Source organism: Rutilus rutilus (assembly GCF_951802725.1).
Source record: "Rutilus rutilus genome assembly, chromosome: 13".
Lineage (NCBI taxonomy): Eukaryota > Metazoa > Chordata > Actinopteri > Cypriniformes > Leuciscidae > Rutilus > Rutilus rutilus.
In genome coordinates, this window is record NC_140218.1 from 22,355,496 (window position 1) to 22,371,522 (window position 16,027).

Here is a 16,027-nt window from a genome sequence, read left to right on the forward strand (position 1 = left end):
CAATCAGAACCCTTATAGGTTGCATTACATTCCAACTACAGGTCAACACTTTCATACTCAGCCAAGCATAATCATTGTTCTACACTAAAATATAGGCCATTATTAAAATTCATTAATGTACATGCAGCCAATATTGAGACTCTTTGAAGATGACGATACATAGGCTAAATTTAGTAAAATGTCCATTCATATTGGAATGAGTCAGAATAATTTGAACTGCCTTGATATGATATAAATTCATTTATATTATTATAAGTTAATAATTACAATAACATAAGTTAGGCTATTCTGTAACGCCTCTGTCACCTTTAGTAATGCTCACCATTTACCACTAATGGTTTTAAAATGCCATAATGCATACACTAGATAGCCTAATTCTGTTGGTACAGATGAAACATGCTAAATAAATGGTTGCAACACTGAATATTTAGCATTAGTACTGAATAAGGCATATAATCTAGTATTCTCAGACAGCAAATTAGCACTGTCCTAATTGGCTAATCAATTTGTAAATGTCTGCGTAATTGAAAATGTTTCATGGAGAACATATGCGAAATAAATTACACTTTATTGTAAGCTACTGAATTTTTTTTTCCAACTGAATAATGTCATTTTACTTATAATGTGGAGTGATGTGTTCCTGGCCAGTAGAGGGCGCCATTAGCCAAAAACAAACGTAGTAAGACCCATTCTACACACACACACAAGGACAAACAAACAACATTAAACATGAAAAGTTAAAATGTTCATAAAACTGTTAAATGACAACAAACATACCTTAATTCCTTCAAAATTCTTTAGACAGTCTTGTGTGAATACTGACTGACAGATATAATCATCCAGTGCGCTCAAAATGGTTCTGATAATTGAGCGTCCAATAAAATAAATAAATAAATAAATAAATAGGAATAGAGATTTCCACATTCAAATACACATCATTAAGGCAATGCATCAAACACTGAGTACAGATGACACGATGAGTACCAAATAATACCATTTTAAAAACAATAGTCACATGATCAAACGCAGGTGTTTGGAGGACACAGACATTTCTTTGGTTTCAGCAAGACGAAGCTGACGTGAGCACACAGTCCACCACTCAACTACACTGTATTAGGACATTTGTTTTCTAGAAAAAACGATGGGTTTACGAACACTTTCAGATATTGCACATTTGTTGAGGCCTGTTTTTGATTAATATTTCTGACAGTCTCACAACCCAAAGCTAATGTTTGTTTACCTACAGTATTATATATAACTCTATAACGACTATCCCTTTCTAGAATTAAAAAGCAGCCAGAAATGATAAAGCTTGTAGTATAAATTAGGTCTTGTAAACAATCACATATTGGCTATCAATTCAGTGATGTTTCCATATAAAACTAGAGATGAGTTACTTCAAATGCCTTATTTAGTTTGTTCAGTCATGTAGTTGCTAGTGCTTCATCAGTTTCATTACTTCCTGTTAGGTTATGCAAATTTATTTGTTTTCCAAAATGTAGGGGAAAAAGCACTGGCCAGTGAATCTCATGCATTTCTAGAATAAGTACAAACTCTGGATCCCTAATACTGCACTTCTTAGTGTTTACTACAAGGGGACAAAGGGGAGGAGGAAGCGAGCCAGTGTGTTTGATCTCAGTGGTTTCTTGGTGGTTGGAGCGGCGTTCTGCTTATTGAGTAAGTGAGCATGCTTCCCTTCTGCCCGTGCGGATCTTGGCCTCCTCTCAGGCTAATGTCGGCAGACTCCATGTAGTGTGCGAGTTGGTGTCTCCTTGCAGGACCCGTGACGGTGCTGGTCCCATGTGCCAATGTTTAATTCAGTCAAAGCTCAGAGAAAGAAGCAGGTCGACATAGGTGTCACTGACCTTCCTTTTAGGACCGGTAGTCCTTTTTACTGAAGGGCTTGTTGCCTAAGATACTGTCCACTTCATGTATAATTGATGATGATAATTTTGGAAGAACCTGAAAGAATGCTGGATTAAAGTTTGTGTTTTTCCAATGTTACAAATGTATTAATAACAAAACTCACTGGCCAAAACAATGGCCCAATATGTTTGTTACCCTTTATATTTTTTGTGGTTTCATAATTGTTTCAATCTTGGCTACAAAGCCTATAATAGGCCGTTTAATGACAGGTTCCGTAGTGATAACTTACACAATATAGTAGGTATGAACAATCGGCAGTTTTATTTTACAGTAAAATATTACAATAGTAAAATTTTGTTCAATATTTTATTTAGCAATCACATTAAACCAAAAATAATAATAATTATTTTATAGTCTTATTAACTTACAATCAAAACGGTTTTAGCCAAATTGTGCAGCCCTACAAACAAGCTAATTTTTTATTCCATTTTACCCCAATATATTTATACTTTTACAATTTGCTTATATATTCGCTGAGGTAAAATAGCTCTTAAATGCCCTGTAATGAGAATTACTTTTTAGAATTATTATTTATAATTATATAATAAATTTGATTTTGCATTTATCTTTCAGTTATACACTCACCTAAAGGATTATTAGGAACACCTGTTCAATTTCTCATTAATGCAATTATCTAATCAACCAATCACATGGCAGTTGCTTCAATGCATTTAGGGGTGTGGTCCTGGTCAAGAAAATCTCCTGAACTCCAAACTGAATGTCAGAATGGGAAAGAAAGGTGATTTAAGCAATTTTGAGCGTGGCATGGTTGTTGGTGCCAGACGGGCCGGTCTGAGTATTTCACAATCTGCTCAGTTACTGGGATTTTCACGCACAACCATTTCTAGGGTTTACAAAGAATGGTGTGAAAAGGGAAAAACATCCAGTATGCGGCAGTCCTGTGGGCGAAAATGCCTTGTTGATGCTAGAGGTCAGAGGAGAATGGGCCAACTGATTCAAGCTGATAGAAGAGCAACTTTGACTGAAATAACCACTCGTTACAACCGAGGTATGCAGCAAAGCATTTGTGAAGCCACAACACGCACAACCTTGAGGCGGATGGGCTACAACAGCAGAAGACCCCACCGGGTACCACTCATCTCCACTACAAATAGGAAAAAGAGGCTACAATTTGCACGAGCTCACCAAAATTGGACAGTTGAAGACTGGAAAAATGTTGCCTGGTCTGATGAGTCTCGATTTCTGTTGAGACATTCAGATGGTAGAGTCAGAATTTGGCGTAAACAGAATGAGAACATGGATCCATCATGCCTTGTTACCACTGTGCAGGCTGGTGGTGGTGATGTAATGGTGTGGGGGATGTTTTCTTGGCACACTTTAGGCCCCTTAGTGCCAATTGGGCATCGTTTAAATGCCACGGCCTACCTGAGCATTGTTTCTGACCATGTCCATCCCTTTATGACCACCATGTACCCATCCTCTGATGGCTACTTCCAGCAGGATAATGCACCATGTTACAAAGCTCGAATCATTTCAAATTGGTTTCTTGAACATGACAATGAGTTCACTGTACTAAAATGGCCCCCACAGTCACCAGATCTCATCCCAATAGAGCATCTTTGGGATGTGGTGGAACGGGAGCTTCGTGCCCTGGATGTGCATCCCACAAATCTCCATCAACTGCAAGATGCTATCCTATCAATATGGGCCAACATTTCTAAAGAATGCTTTCAGCACCTTGTTGAATCAATGCCACGTAGAATTAAGGTAGTTCTGAAGGCGAAAGGGGGTCAAACACAGTATTAGTATGGTGTTCCTAATAATCCTTTAGGTGAGTGTATATTGTAATATTTCAGAATGTCAAGTGTGAACAGTGAAATCTCATTAAAAAAATTCAAAGCTGTAGTGTTTCAAAATGATGTAACGCTCATTTTCACAGCTTGTTGCGTCATATCGTTCTTGTGCCATTTTTTGTTTGCAAAAACCGCAGCATCTTTCATCTCAGAATATAAAGCTCTGTTCATGTGTGTATCCTGCTGTCTGCTGTCAGTGTCTCACCTGAATGGCTCCTATGTTCTCCATCAGCTGATCAGTGCTGGAGGCGCCCAGCAGAACACAGCTCACACCCTCATTCCTCAGACACCACGCTAGAGACAGACCAAAGCACAGACACTCAAAACACTCGACAGCAAGATTCTAGACCTGCAAATCTGTACATGTGAAAGCCATTCGAAAGCTCAACAAGAAATCTGGCCTACGGTAACAGAGCTAAATCTAGATACTGGATTCTCTAAGGAGAGTTGAAAGCAATTCAGGCCTGTGTGCTTTTTATGTAATCAATAATGTCAGAACACTGAACAGAAGAAAGCCAGAAGTAGGTGTACTTGACAGTGCTAACGTGTGGGTATAAAGCTTGAACTAACCGGTTACCACTGAAGCAGGTGTGTTTTAAGCTATAAAAATAAACTTGATTTTTGTTCTATTTTAAACAAGTGACACACAGAAGGGAAGCTTATTTTAGGCTCTAACTAACTATTAAACTCACTTATTTAATGCATGTTCCTCGTGTTATATTTGTATTTCTTCCCAATTTTTTTTAATGTTGAATGTCCTGTTTCACACAGTAACATTATAGAAGTAAAATAAGCTTAATATTCACAGATTGCAGAAAGCAACATCGCACATGACACCACAAGAACAGACGCACAATGAATACAAGACAGATCACATCAAGTGCCAAGCAATGCATATCTGGTCTGTAGTTCCCAGTCAGCACTAACCTACTGAACCCCAGCTGTTCCTCTGACCTTTACTGCTCTATTAAATAAGGTTATGTACAGTATAAATGATTAGTGTGAAATACAAGCAACAAGGCCTGAAGCTACACAGGCAAAGCCTAATCTATTAACCGTAGTAGTCATCATCTGATTGTTTTATATGCTTAATTCCTATCAAACAAACACTGACCTCTGTGCTTTTGGGACGGTTTAGCGTTAAGTTAACCTCACCTAGCCACACTTTTGAATTGTAGTGTGGTGCATAATATAGATTATTCTGGCCAGGAACAGACCAATTAGACATGAAGAGCCTGAACAACATGTAATAAAAACAACCAACAGGTATTCCACATTAACACATTGAAAAAGATGTAGTGCAAAACAAAACAAAACTTTGAATATATTTTAAGACCTGTAGCCACAGAACAAGTAAAGTTCAGCAAATCCAGATCATGTCTAGCCTGGGTGTCCCCATGCTGCCTTGCGCGCAGCGCGATTTTATTCACGCTGCTAGGCAGCCTGGATTCCATGGACCAGATTTTCGCATCAGCGAGGGGACCAATCACAGAACGGGGAGGGAGCAGCAAGACGATGACGACGTCTATGCGACACACCGAAGCAGTTTGTTTATATCTATGGATCCAACATGGCAGCAGACGCGAAGTTACCTTTCGATGCAGCCTTAGTTAGTGTTCTAAGTAGTTTAGAACGCAAGTTTATTTTGAAAAAAGAGCAACTTTTGGCGTTAAACCATTTCATAATGTTTTTTTCGATAAAAACATGTCTGTAGAGTGTCCATATATACCTTCTACCCTCATGTTTGTCTTGCACAAACGGCAATAGTCGCTGAACGCCATCGTGTACACATAAATCTCTGACCCATCGTCTTCTTCCTCGTCGAATTTCTGTCGCTCTGCATATGTCATCTGGTATAATTGAAATGATTGGCTATGAGCTATGTACAGTCGCATTTGATAGACATTCGTAGCGCCCAATAAACGGCTCTGGGCATTCGTAAACCACGCCTCAAATACGAGAAAATGAACATGTAGTTCCCAGACCACGTCTCAATGAGACGAGGTTTGACGTTAGCCAGGCTAGATCATGTCAATGGAAAAAGATGATTTTTTGCCTTAATAATAATGCAGTAGCTAACAGGGCCATGCTGATCAGCCAATCATGTCCCCTCGCTTTAGGTCAGTGAATGGACAATGGTAAAGTATCTGATTGATTCATGGTAATGTTCAGGAACAGGAATCCTAATTATGTAAGGGGCCGTTTACATAACACCGTTGTCAACAGAAATCTATTTATACGCATTGGCCGTTCATTTACAGCGTTTTGGCAGCCTGAAAACGCAAGCTTTTGAAATTGGGTTTCAAAGTGCACGTTTTCGAAAACGATACGGTTATCGTTTCTGTGTAAACAAAAAAAATGCAAATTTGTGAAGAAAGTGACATCATGCACGTGTATTATGTGTTCGGTCTATAGGCGCGTAGTGTTTCTTTACAAAGTGGCATCGCCACCTACTGGCCTGGCAGCAGAATACAGCGTTTTTTGTCGTTTTCGCGGATCTGAGTTAACACACATTTAACAGACAAGACTGTCCAACACATTACCCAAGACAATAAGACACAGGACAGAAGCAGCAGACGGGAACAGACAGCCTGTCCTGAGCTCCAGGCAGGCAGACAGACAGACAGACAGAAAGAGAGAGAGCAGCAAGGCCTGGGCAGTATTACCGATGGCCAGCTGGGGCAGCGTGCAGCCCAGCCGCTCCGCAATGGCCTGCAACTCTTTCAGCTTCGCCTGCTGACGGCGGCCTTCCTCACTCAGGATCTTGTCCTTCAACCACTGGTAGCCCTGTTTCAAACAGACAGCACACCTGCTCAGAGAGCCGCACGTCACCGGCCACAGAGCCACAGGAATAGCAGGTGGATATTCATTTTGTTTGTGAAGTGATGATGGAATGGATAATATCTGCATACATAGCCACAGGAACATGTTTTTATGAGAGGGTGCTGATGGGATGGTGGGGTGGGAGGGTATTTTACTATCACCTGCTGGTGAACATTATACTTCTCAAACTCTTCCTCAACTTGCTCAATACTGACACAAGAAATAGGACAAGGCTATGGTATTGTAAACATAAATTAGTTTTAAATGCTGTGTAATTACATAATTTATGCTACTTTTTTAATGTGCTTTTGACAGGCAGCAAGTCTTACCATATTTAAGTACAGTGTTCTTGCACCTACTGTATGTATTACACTAGAGTGCCATTGATGGTTCATTATTTATTCATTCTTGTCTAAAAAAACGTATATACTACCGTTCAAAAGTCTGGGGTCAGTAAGATTTATCTTATGCTCACATAAGTCTCTTATGCTCACCAAGGCTGCATTTATTTGATCAAAAATATAGTATAACAGTAATATTGTAAACTATTTGTACAATTTAAAATAACTTTTCTATTTGAATATATTTTAAAATGTAATTTATTCTTTTGATATCAACGCTGAATTTTCAGCATCATTACTTCAGTCTTCAGTGTCACATGATCCTTCAGAAATCATTCTATTTAGTGCTGTCAAATCGATTAATCGTGCTTAATCGCATCTAACATAAAAGTTTGTGTAAATATAATGTGTTATATATATTATGTATGTATAAATGTGTGTGTGTATATGAAATATATGTAAACACAAACTTATGTTAGATGAGATTAATCGCAATTAATCGATTTGACAGCACTACTTCTTGTTATTATCAATGTTAAAAACAGTTGTGCTGCTTATTCTTTAAAGAATAGAAAGTTGAAAAGAACATTTTGAAATATTTTTGAAAAAGAAATCTTTTGTACCATTATAAATGCCTTTACTGTACTTTTGATCAATTGAATGCATTCTTGCTCTTACTAATTCCAAACTTTTGAAAGGTAGTGTAGATTTTTCCCGTTAAATAGTGAATAGTAAACATGGCCTCTAAAAAGGCTCCAAGCTTCAAGCTCTATGGTTTTGGAATGACATGAGGGTGAGTATAAATAATAGCAGAATTATAATTTTAGGGAGAATCCTTGACGTTTCAAACTTATCCACAAGAACAAAACTGTAAAATATTGAACTCAATGCACAGTTCTGAACCGTCTGAAAAAATATGCATGTTACTTTTGTATTTGTGAATGTAGCATATGGATTTTACTGTTTTGTTATGATTATTATTTGTTTTATTAATTTTGCTGCTTCAAATACTTCAACACTTAATTATAATCATGTTAAACATGTATTATCATGGCAATTATGTATACCGGTATTTATTAATTCTCAAGTGTACATCATGTGAATCTGTTAAGGATGTGCTATGGTCTACTCATATCTGTAGGTATTCTTATCCATACAATGCAATGTACAGTAAACAACATCACAAATGTTTCGACAATCAAAAACACTCAATGGCTATGTGTATAGATATATAAGGAAAGGCACCATTATCACAGCACAGAAAAGAGAACAACACAGAAGTGTTTATACATTCATCTACATGCATGTGTGGCAGATGAACTGGAGCACTTCACAATCCCATAAAGTGACAGAAATAAAACAAAAACGCAAGCAAGGTCTTCACATTTAAAGCACACACAGTGACCAATGAAGACCACCACGACAACAACAGTCAGGACAGACTGAGAGGAGTGCCGAGAGGTTGTAACTCATAGCCGAGGAATACCTTGAGAGAGGCTCTGGAATTTACAGGCACACCGCTGTCATACTTCCCTGAGATGATCCCACAGGCCAGCGGAGACCACGTCATGGCACCCACACCTGCACAAACACCATTGTGACATAGTACTATGAACCAGCAACCATCTCAGCAACTGTGTTGAAATGACTTTTCTCTAGAAAAAACACACTCACCTATCTTATGGAAGAGTTCAGGCAGCTGTACTTCCACCTTCTCTCTCTGGAACATGTGATATTCAGCCTGCTCACAGACAGGCGGGATCAGGTTAAACTGTCTCGCCACTGAGTACGCCTCCTGAAAAAACATACAACAATATTGTAAAATCAAATTAAATTGTTTCAAAGTAAATCCTACACCATTAGCCGAACATAAAAGAGCAAAAAAATTAATAAATAATAATAAAAAAGGATCAGAAAACAGTCTTTTGCTATTATGAGAGCCGAAGTTAAGTTTGTAGGCAAGTATGTAGTGGTCAAATGATATGAATTTTTCAATTAAAGCACGATGAATGCTTGCCAACATAATGCTTATCTAAAAAACACTTCAATGACAGCAAATGAGATGCTGAAACAACATGAATACTTATCTAAGTGCTTTATTTTTAATGCTAGGAAAAATTCACTGTTTTCAAACCCACCATAATCTCCATGGAGCTCCAGCGGGAAGTACCCCAATACATGGCCATTCCCTGGTTAATCACATGGGTCATTGCTCGAACCGTCTCTGCCAATCAAAATATTAACAATCAGATTCCAGATAACACTCAGACCTTGAGGGACCGATGAACAAAATCAGATGCGGTCGGGATGAGAGAGAGTAAGACGACTGCAACACACCTAGCCATTAAAAAACAAGGTTGGATATAACGGTAAAGTAATGGAAGTGGAGCAGAAGTAGCTTCTGAAGAAAGCTAAGAGCAACAAAGGCCATTTATCATATTTTCTTTATACAAAGTGGCAGGGCATTAAAAAAGGCCCGAAGGTTATGCATGTTATAGTAACTCTACTCAAAGAGCTTCTTAGTGGGTGGAAAATAAATCAGAGTACGACTCCACAAGGCTGCATTTCATTGACATTTAGCAGAGGAGCAATTTTCCATGGTCCAGCCTACAATCTACTACATGTCATATTATTATGCACTGCTGCATGAACATACCCTATTATGAGAAAGGAACCAGACACCATGGATACAAAAAAAACTGTATGAAATCAAGCTGCCAAGTACTATGGAGGTGTCACACCGCGGGTCATTACATTAAACACTGAAGTAGTTCCACCCAAACATTCAATTACGTAAAAGTAGCAGGTATAATAGTCTCCATTCTACAAAATTAGAACCTTGAAAAATTGATTAGCAACATTTTCAAGGATTCCAAAAATGTGCCTATTGTTTGTCTATGAAGTTTCTTTTTTCTTTTAATATTTTTTAATTTTCAAAGCAGTGTAAATGTGTGACCAGTTATTTTTCGAAAATAGACCCACATTAGATGACAATATATGCAAAGTGTTTCCATTCACATTGTTTATTGTGACACTTTTCTGTATTTCAAAGTTAATGATTTGGCCACACCACAGGAAATTCCCACATATTAACATAAATTTAAATAAATAAAATAACATATTCAAATAGGTAATTTTATGCTATGGTAAATCATCCAAATATGTATTACTATTATTTATTAAGTAAAAAGCAAACACTACAGGCAGGAAAAGACAGCATTCACAAACCTCTCGTAAATCAATCAATTTTCCATTCTGTACTAACAAACTAGACTAACATTATTCACATGGTAGCATATCTTCAATTTACCAGTTTAAACTGGGTTCTGCTGAGCAGCTTTTATCTTTTTCAAGATTTGTGAATAATATCACCATCAACAATTATTAGACAAACAGAGAAAATATAAAAAAAGACAGAAAACAAAGACAGACACATGCAAAATATAGAGCAGCTATACTTGCAGTAATAAAATATTCACATGCAGGGAAGCTGAGGACACTGCAGGCAATCATCTTGCAAAAAATATTTTTAATTGGTTTTAGGAAAATCTGAACATTAGGCTAGAGCTTAGTATAAGCAGAAGCAGGTTTTTTTTATGTCTGACAGTATTTATTTATTATTATTTATTTAAAAAACAAAAAACAAGCGAAGCCCAAAAAATATCCGCTTAGCACCTACATAAATTAATTTCTACGAAAAAATTATAATGGAGAAGATTTTAAAATGGAATGAAAATGCATGGTAAACATCCAACAAAAAGGTCTGAATTAAAAAAAGGAAAAACAATAATCACGGGTCAGTAAGATGCAATGACCTTCTCCAAATTTCACTTGCAAGATGGACGGGAGAGTCAAAGAAATCAATCATTCTACGGCATACCAGGTTTTTATAGGAAATTCTGGAAATCTTCAGCATTTTATGGACACGGTCAGGTTTCTCACACCAGGAAAAGAGGGCAAACTATCACAAATCAAAGCCATAAAATGCTTTTGGAGACAGGAGGTCAAAACTCTCACTGAGGGTACCATGTACCTTCTATGATGAATGTTCTTGATTTTGAAGTGTTAAATGGATCTCCTGGTGATAAACAAACAAACAAAAGACTGTGAAAAGAGGTTTACCAAGCAGCAAATGGAATGAAATCTCTGAAGGAAAAAAAAGCAGCAGAACTGGACCAGGGGGGATTCGGACAAATCCCAGCGTTATGGGACCACGCTTGAAGTCACGAGGTGTGTGTGTGTGCACAAGCACGAGCATTCATGTCTACATGACCATGACCTCAGAAGCATCAGGCTCAGTCTCTGCCACTGATCATTCTACCCACATACCCCTCACAGCTCTACAGCATGGCATCGTCACAGTCTTAAGTTAAGCTCAATTAACAGCATTTGTAAGATGTTGATTAGCACAAAGTTTCATTTCGACTTGTCCTCCATTGTCCTTAAAATAAAAAGGTTACAGTAAGGAAGTTACAATGGAAGTGAATGGGGCCGATTTTTGGAGGGTTTAAAAGCAGATGATTTTGCTTAGTGCTGTCAAATCGATTAATTGCAATTAATCGCCTCTAACATAAGTTTGTGTTTACTTAATGTGTGTGTGTATGTGTGTGTGTGTGTGTGTGTGTGTGTGTGTGTGTGTGTGTGTGTGTGTGTGTGTGTGTGTGTGTGTGTGTGTGTGTGTGTGTGTGTGTGTGTGTGTGTGTGTGTGTGTGTGTGTGTGTGTGTGTGTGTGTGTGTGTGTGTGTATATATATATATATATATATATATATATATATATATATATATATATATATATATATATATATATATATATATATATATATATATATATATATATATATATATATATATATATATATATATACACATATACATACATACAGTACCAGTCAAAAGTTTGGAAACATTACTATTTTTAATGTTTTTGAAAGAAGTCTCTTATGCTCATCAAGCCTGCAGTAAAAAAAAAAAAAAAAAACAGTAATATTATGAAATATTATTACAATTTAAAATAATGGTTCTCTTTTTTAATATATTTTAAAATGTAATTTATTTTTGTGATGCAAAGCTGAATTTTCATCAGCAAGTACTCCAGTCTTTGGTGTCTTATGATCCTTCAGAAATCATTCTAATATGATGATTTGATACTCAGTTATTATCAATGATGGAAACAGTTGTGCTGTTTAATATATTTTTTTGGAACACTTTTTTCAGGATTCATTGATGAGTAAAACGTTAACAGCATTTATTCATAAAAACAGCATTTATTCAAAATAAAAACATTTCTAACAATATAAATCGTTACCATCACCTTTTATCAATTTAACGCATTCTTGTTGAATTAAAGTACTAATTTCTTAAAAAAAAAAAAGTTATTGTTCCCAAACTTTTGAACGGTAGTGTATATTGTTACAAAAGATTTCTATTCTAAATAAATACAGTTCTTTTTAACTTTTTATTCATCAAATAATCCTGAAAAAAGTATCTCAGGTTATAAAAAAAATATTAAGCAGCACAACTGTTTCCAACATTGATCATAAATCATCATATTAGAATGATTTCTGAAGGATCATAAGACACCAAAGACTGGAGTACTTGCTGATGAAAATTCAGCTTTGCATCACAAAAATTAATTACATTTTAAAGTATATTAAAAAAGAGAACCATTATTTTAAATTGTAATAATATTTCATAATATTACTGTTTTTTTTTTTTTTTTTAACTGCAGGCTTGATGAGCATAAGAGACTTCTTTCAAAAACATTAAAAATAGTAATGTTTCCAAACTTTTGACTGGTACTGTATATATAGACACATACACACACACATATTTATACATAATATAACATATTATATAAACACAAACTTTTATGTTAGATGCGATTAATTGATTTGACAGAACTATTATAAGAGCACTTAGATAAATTCCTTCTTAAAACTGTATTAAGTTGTTTTAATCATCATTTTGGGGAGTTTTTTTATGTGTCTCAATTCAACCCTTTGTATGTGTCACTTCTTTTTGATGAAAATTATTACCCAAAAATGTCATCGACCAAGCTTAACATATTGAACCAGTATTATCCCACCGTTTTTATGAGAAGAGAATTAACAGCCAATCGGGATTGAGGTGACAAAATCATACTAGTCATGTACAGAGTCTGATAGAATCACCATGCTGTAGTGCTGTGAATATGCTATTTAAGTAACCTAAGATCTTTTAAGTCATGCTGCTTTGGTTGTTTAGCTCTATACCCCTTTCTATTATGAAAGATCTGAGATGTACATGTACTAGTCCATTTATTGCTTTTGTAAAACTCTCAAAAGCAAGACCATGCACTTTTCCTTGATTAAATAACTTCACTCAACCATTAACTGCATAATGGATGCAACTGCTGTGATGCAAACTTGAATCATCTTGACAGCCAGGCCCGGTTCTTGGCAGCTAAGGAAGGGTGGGCTGGCATATATCCTGGGTGGGCTTTTTAGTGGTAAAAAAGATAGATAGATAGATCTTTAATGTGGCTGGTTTACACACATACTTTTTCCATTCCACTATGCTACTTTCAATATAAACGCACTAGATAGATAGGTTTGACCGGTGCTCTCGCATCCATACTTTTGCAGCGTCTCAGGCATGACATGCCACTCAAAAATGTAAACAATATAAGTTAAACTTAAAAAAAATGCATATTTAGACATAAAAAAGTTTATATTTTTTCCGCTTCACTGACCAAAGGGGGAAGGGGGGTTTTACTGGTCTTTTTATTTAAAGAAATTAAATAATTAAAAGGATTAAAAGGGATGTAAGGGAATGAAGAAAAAGAAATTCTGTCTAATTGTAGCCTTGTTGAGAAGTAATCCATTTAAAATCTTTGCAAATAATATTTTATTTAAAAATATGCACACATTCACTCTTATTATTAATTTATTTTTTACAATTAAAATTTGCGAAATTTCATAAAAAAATGTAGTAGTTCACATTACTGGATATTACTGTTAGTCTCTGAACATATCAAATATTAAATATTTAGCTACTTGCATATTACCACGCACTCTTTCATTGTAAAAACTAAAGTGTTGCATTGGAATTTGCACTCGTCTTTAGTGAACAGTAAGCCACGCTTCTTTGATCTGATTGGCCATTATTTTGACATTGACGAGCACTGTTAGACCACTGAGGCAGACCAGCCTAACAATTAGCTTTTTAAACTGTTTGTCATCCTAACAACAAACAGAGCGGTACGTAATGGAGTGCAGCATAGCAGCATTAAGAATATCAAATATTGGGGTTGGGGATGTGAGGACCACAATGTGGCCTTTTCCAAAAAAAAAAAAGGGGGGGTGGATGGCTATGGTAGTTACGGCCCTGACTGAATTATACATTATACACTTATACAGTATATACTATACACTTCCATTATGTTCTTGTTCCGTCTATGTACGTTCTCAAAGCAAGGTTTTCTAGCATATTTCAACTGCTCAGGTAATCTCAATGGCATGACCCATTTTAGTAGTTGCACAAATCATAAAAAAAAAAAAGATTAAAACTATCTGTGCCTAAATTCTCATTGGATGGGCATGGGCAAGGCAGACATTTGGGAGGGCTCAGCCCTAGATCCAGCCCTGTTGCCTAGATCCGGCCCTGTTGACAGCACACTTAGACAACATGCTCCATTCACTGCTCAGTGTTCTAATAGACAATCAATTATTCTGTGTGATGGTGTAGTTTATTTCAAAATGAATGGGATGATTAGACCATTTTTAGAAATTCTCCACCATTGGTCTCAATGTGTTTGATCTCTATTTTTTTAGTTGAGAGCTGTGCGACTGGTCTGATATAGTCCCATGCTTCAGTGCAAAGCAGTTAAGTGAGCCATTCCATTGCTGGTAGTCAAAGCCGCAAAAACTCATCAAACCCAGGATCTCATCAAGCACACCTACCTTCCATTGGCGTGTTGGGGTCGGGTCTGTTAGCAAACACTACGTCCACATACTCTAACTGAAGTCTCTCCAGTGATGCCCTTAGACCTGAAGGTCAGAAAAACAAAAGTACTGTTAAAAACTGTGTTGTACATCTTTCCGTTTGGTGCTGCTACTGGCATACAAATGATGCACTCCAGCTTTAAATTAGTACTCTACAAATCCTTAAGGAATGAAGAACTTTAAGGGCTTGAAACATGGCATTGTTTGACCAAATTTCAGGCCCAAAACTATTTGACCTCAGGATATAAGATGCAATAATTTCTAACACGACTTACCCTCTATTATGTGTTTTCTGGACAAGCCTCTCTCTGTTTCTGCTCTGAAAACCATACAAAGATGTTGCATATTTAAGTACATCCAGTGAATATGGTCATTGTGATTTTGTCATGTACGACATGTTTCTGGATTATCATATTTTTTTTATCCTGGAACAACATTCCTGTCTGAAAATGTTGTCCTTACCATATCCCCACCCCTAACCTAACCTAACCCTACCCATATGTTATCCCTAAAATCAGAGGGAAATAATATGATTAACACTGATGTAAAAACACCTAACCCTGGTTGTAAGCCTAAACTTGACAAACTTTAAACTTATCCCTCAAAACTGATTGCTTGATTGGAATGTTGTTCCAGGATCAACAAAGATGTTGTTCCAGGAACATGTACTTGGTGAAATCACGTTCAGTAAAAAGTCTACACACTCCTGTTAAAACAGCTGGTTTTGTGATTTTGTGGTTACAACCAATGCCACTGAAAACCAAAGTGACATTTCAGAGAAAAACACATTGAAGTCCGCACACCCTTTTATAATTGGGTATGTGGCTGTGTTGAGAATTAACAATTCATCAAGCTCATGTGTAATATTACACACCTGTCTTTACCTGAAGTGACTCTGATTAAGTCCAAATCTCATTTTTTACATCACAAAACCAGCTGTTTTAACAGGGGTGTGTAGACTTTTTTTAAGTATTATTAAAGTTGCTTACTGAATGTGTTTTTAAAGTCAGCATGAAATGTAAAAACACCCTATCTATTATCTAAGTTCTTGTCATTGAGCTTATTGTTAAAGATTCATCTGTACAGATGTATACTTAAAAAAACAAAAACAAAAAAAACATATGACACACTCAAAGGTG

General features: G+C 36.5%; 1 protein-coding gene across 6 annotated transcripts in view; it reads right to left on the bottom strand.

The window, feature by feature from the left end:
• Positions 1-585: 585 nt before the first annotated feature.
• Positions 586-16,027, bottom strand: part of kcnab2b (potassium voltage-gated channel subfamily A regulatory beta subunit 2b) — a gene marked incomplete at its 5' end in the record, with an annotated part of 75,810 nt that continues 60,368 nt past the window's right edge. For 5 of the 6 annotated variants that reach the window (XM_084427378.1, XM_084427377.1, XM_084427376.1 and 2 more), the window contains 8 exons: positions 586-1,962; positions 3,946-4,034; positions 6,407-6,527; positions 8,391-8,485; positions 8,579-8,699; positions 9,043-9,128; positions 14,847-14,933; positions 15,164-15,207. In XM_084427378.1, coding sequence (XP_084283504.1) covers positions 1,873-1,962; positions 3,946-4,034; positions 6,407-6,527; positions 8,391-8,485; positions 8,579-8,699; positions 9,043-9,128; positions 14,847-14,933; positions 15,164-15,207 — 733 coding nt within the window. In that variant the 3' untranslated portion in view covers positions 586-1,872. Of the gene's footprint in view, positions 1,963-3,945; positions 4,035-6,406; positions 6,528-8,390; positions 8,486-8,578; positions 8,700-9,042; positions 9,129-10,937; positions 10,983-14,846; positions 14,934-15,163; positions 15,208-16,027 lie in introns of all 6 variants that reach the window. The other variant, XM_084427379.1, reaches the window with a different exon arrangement.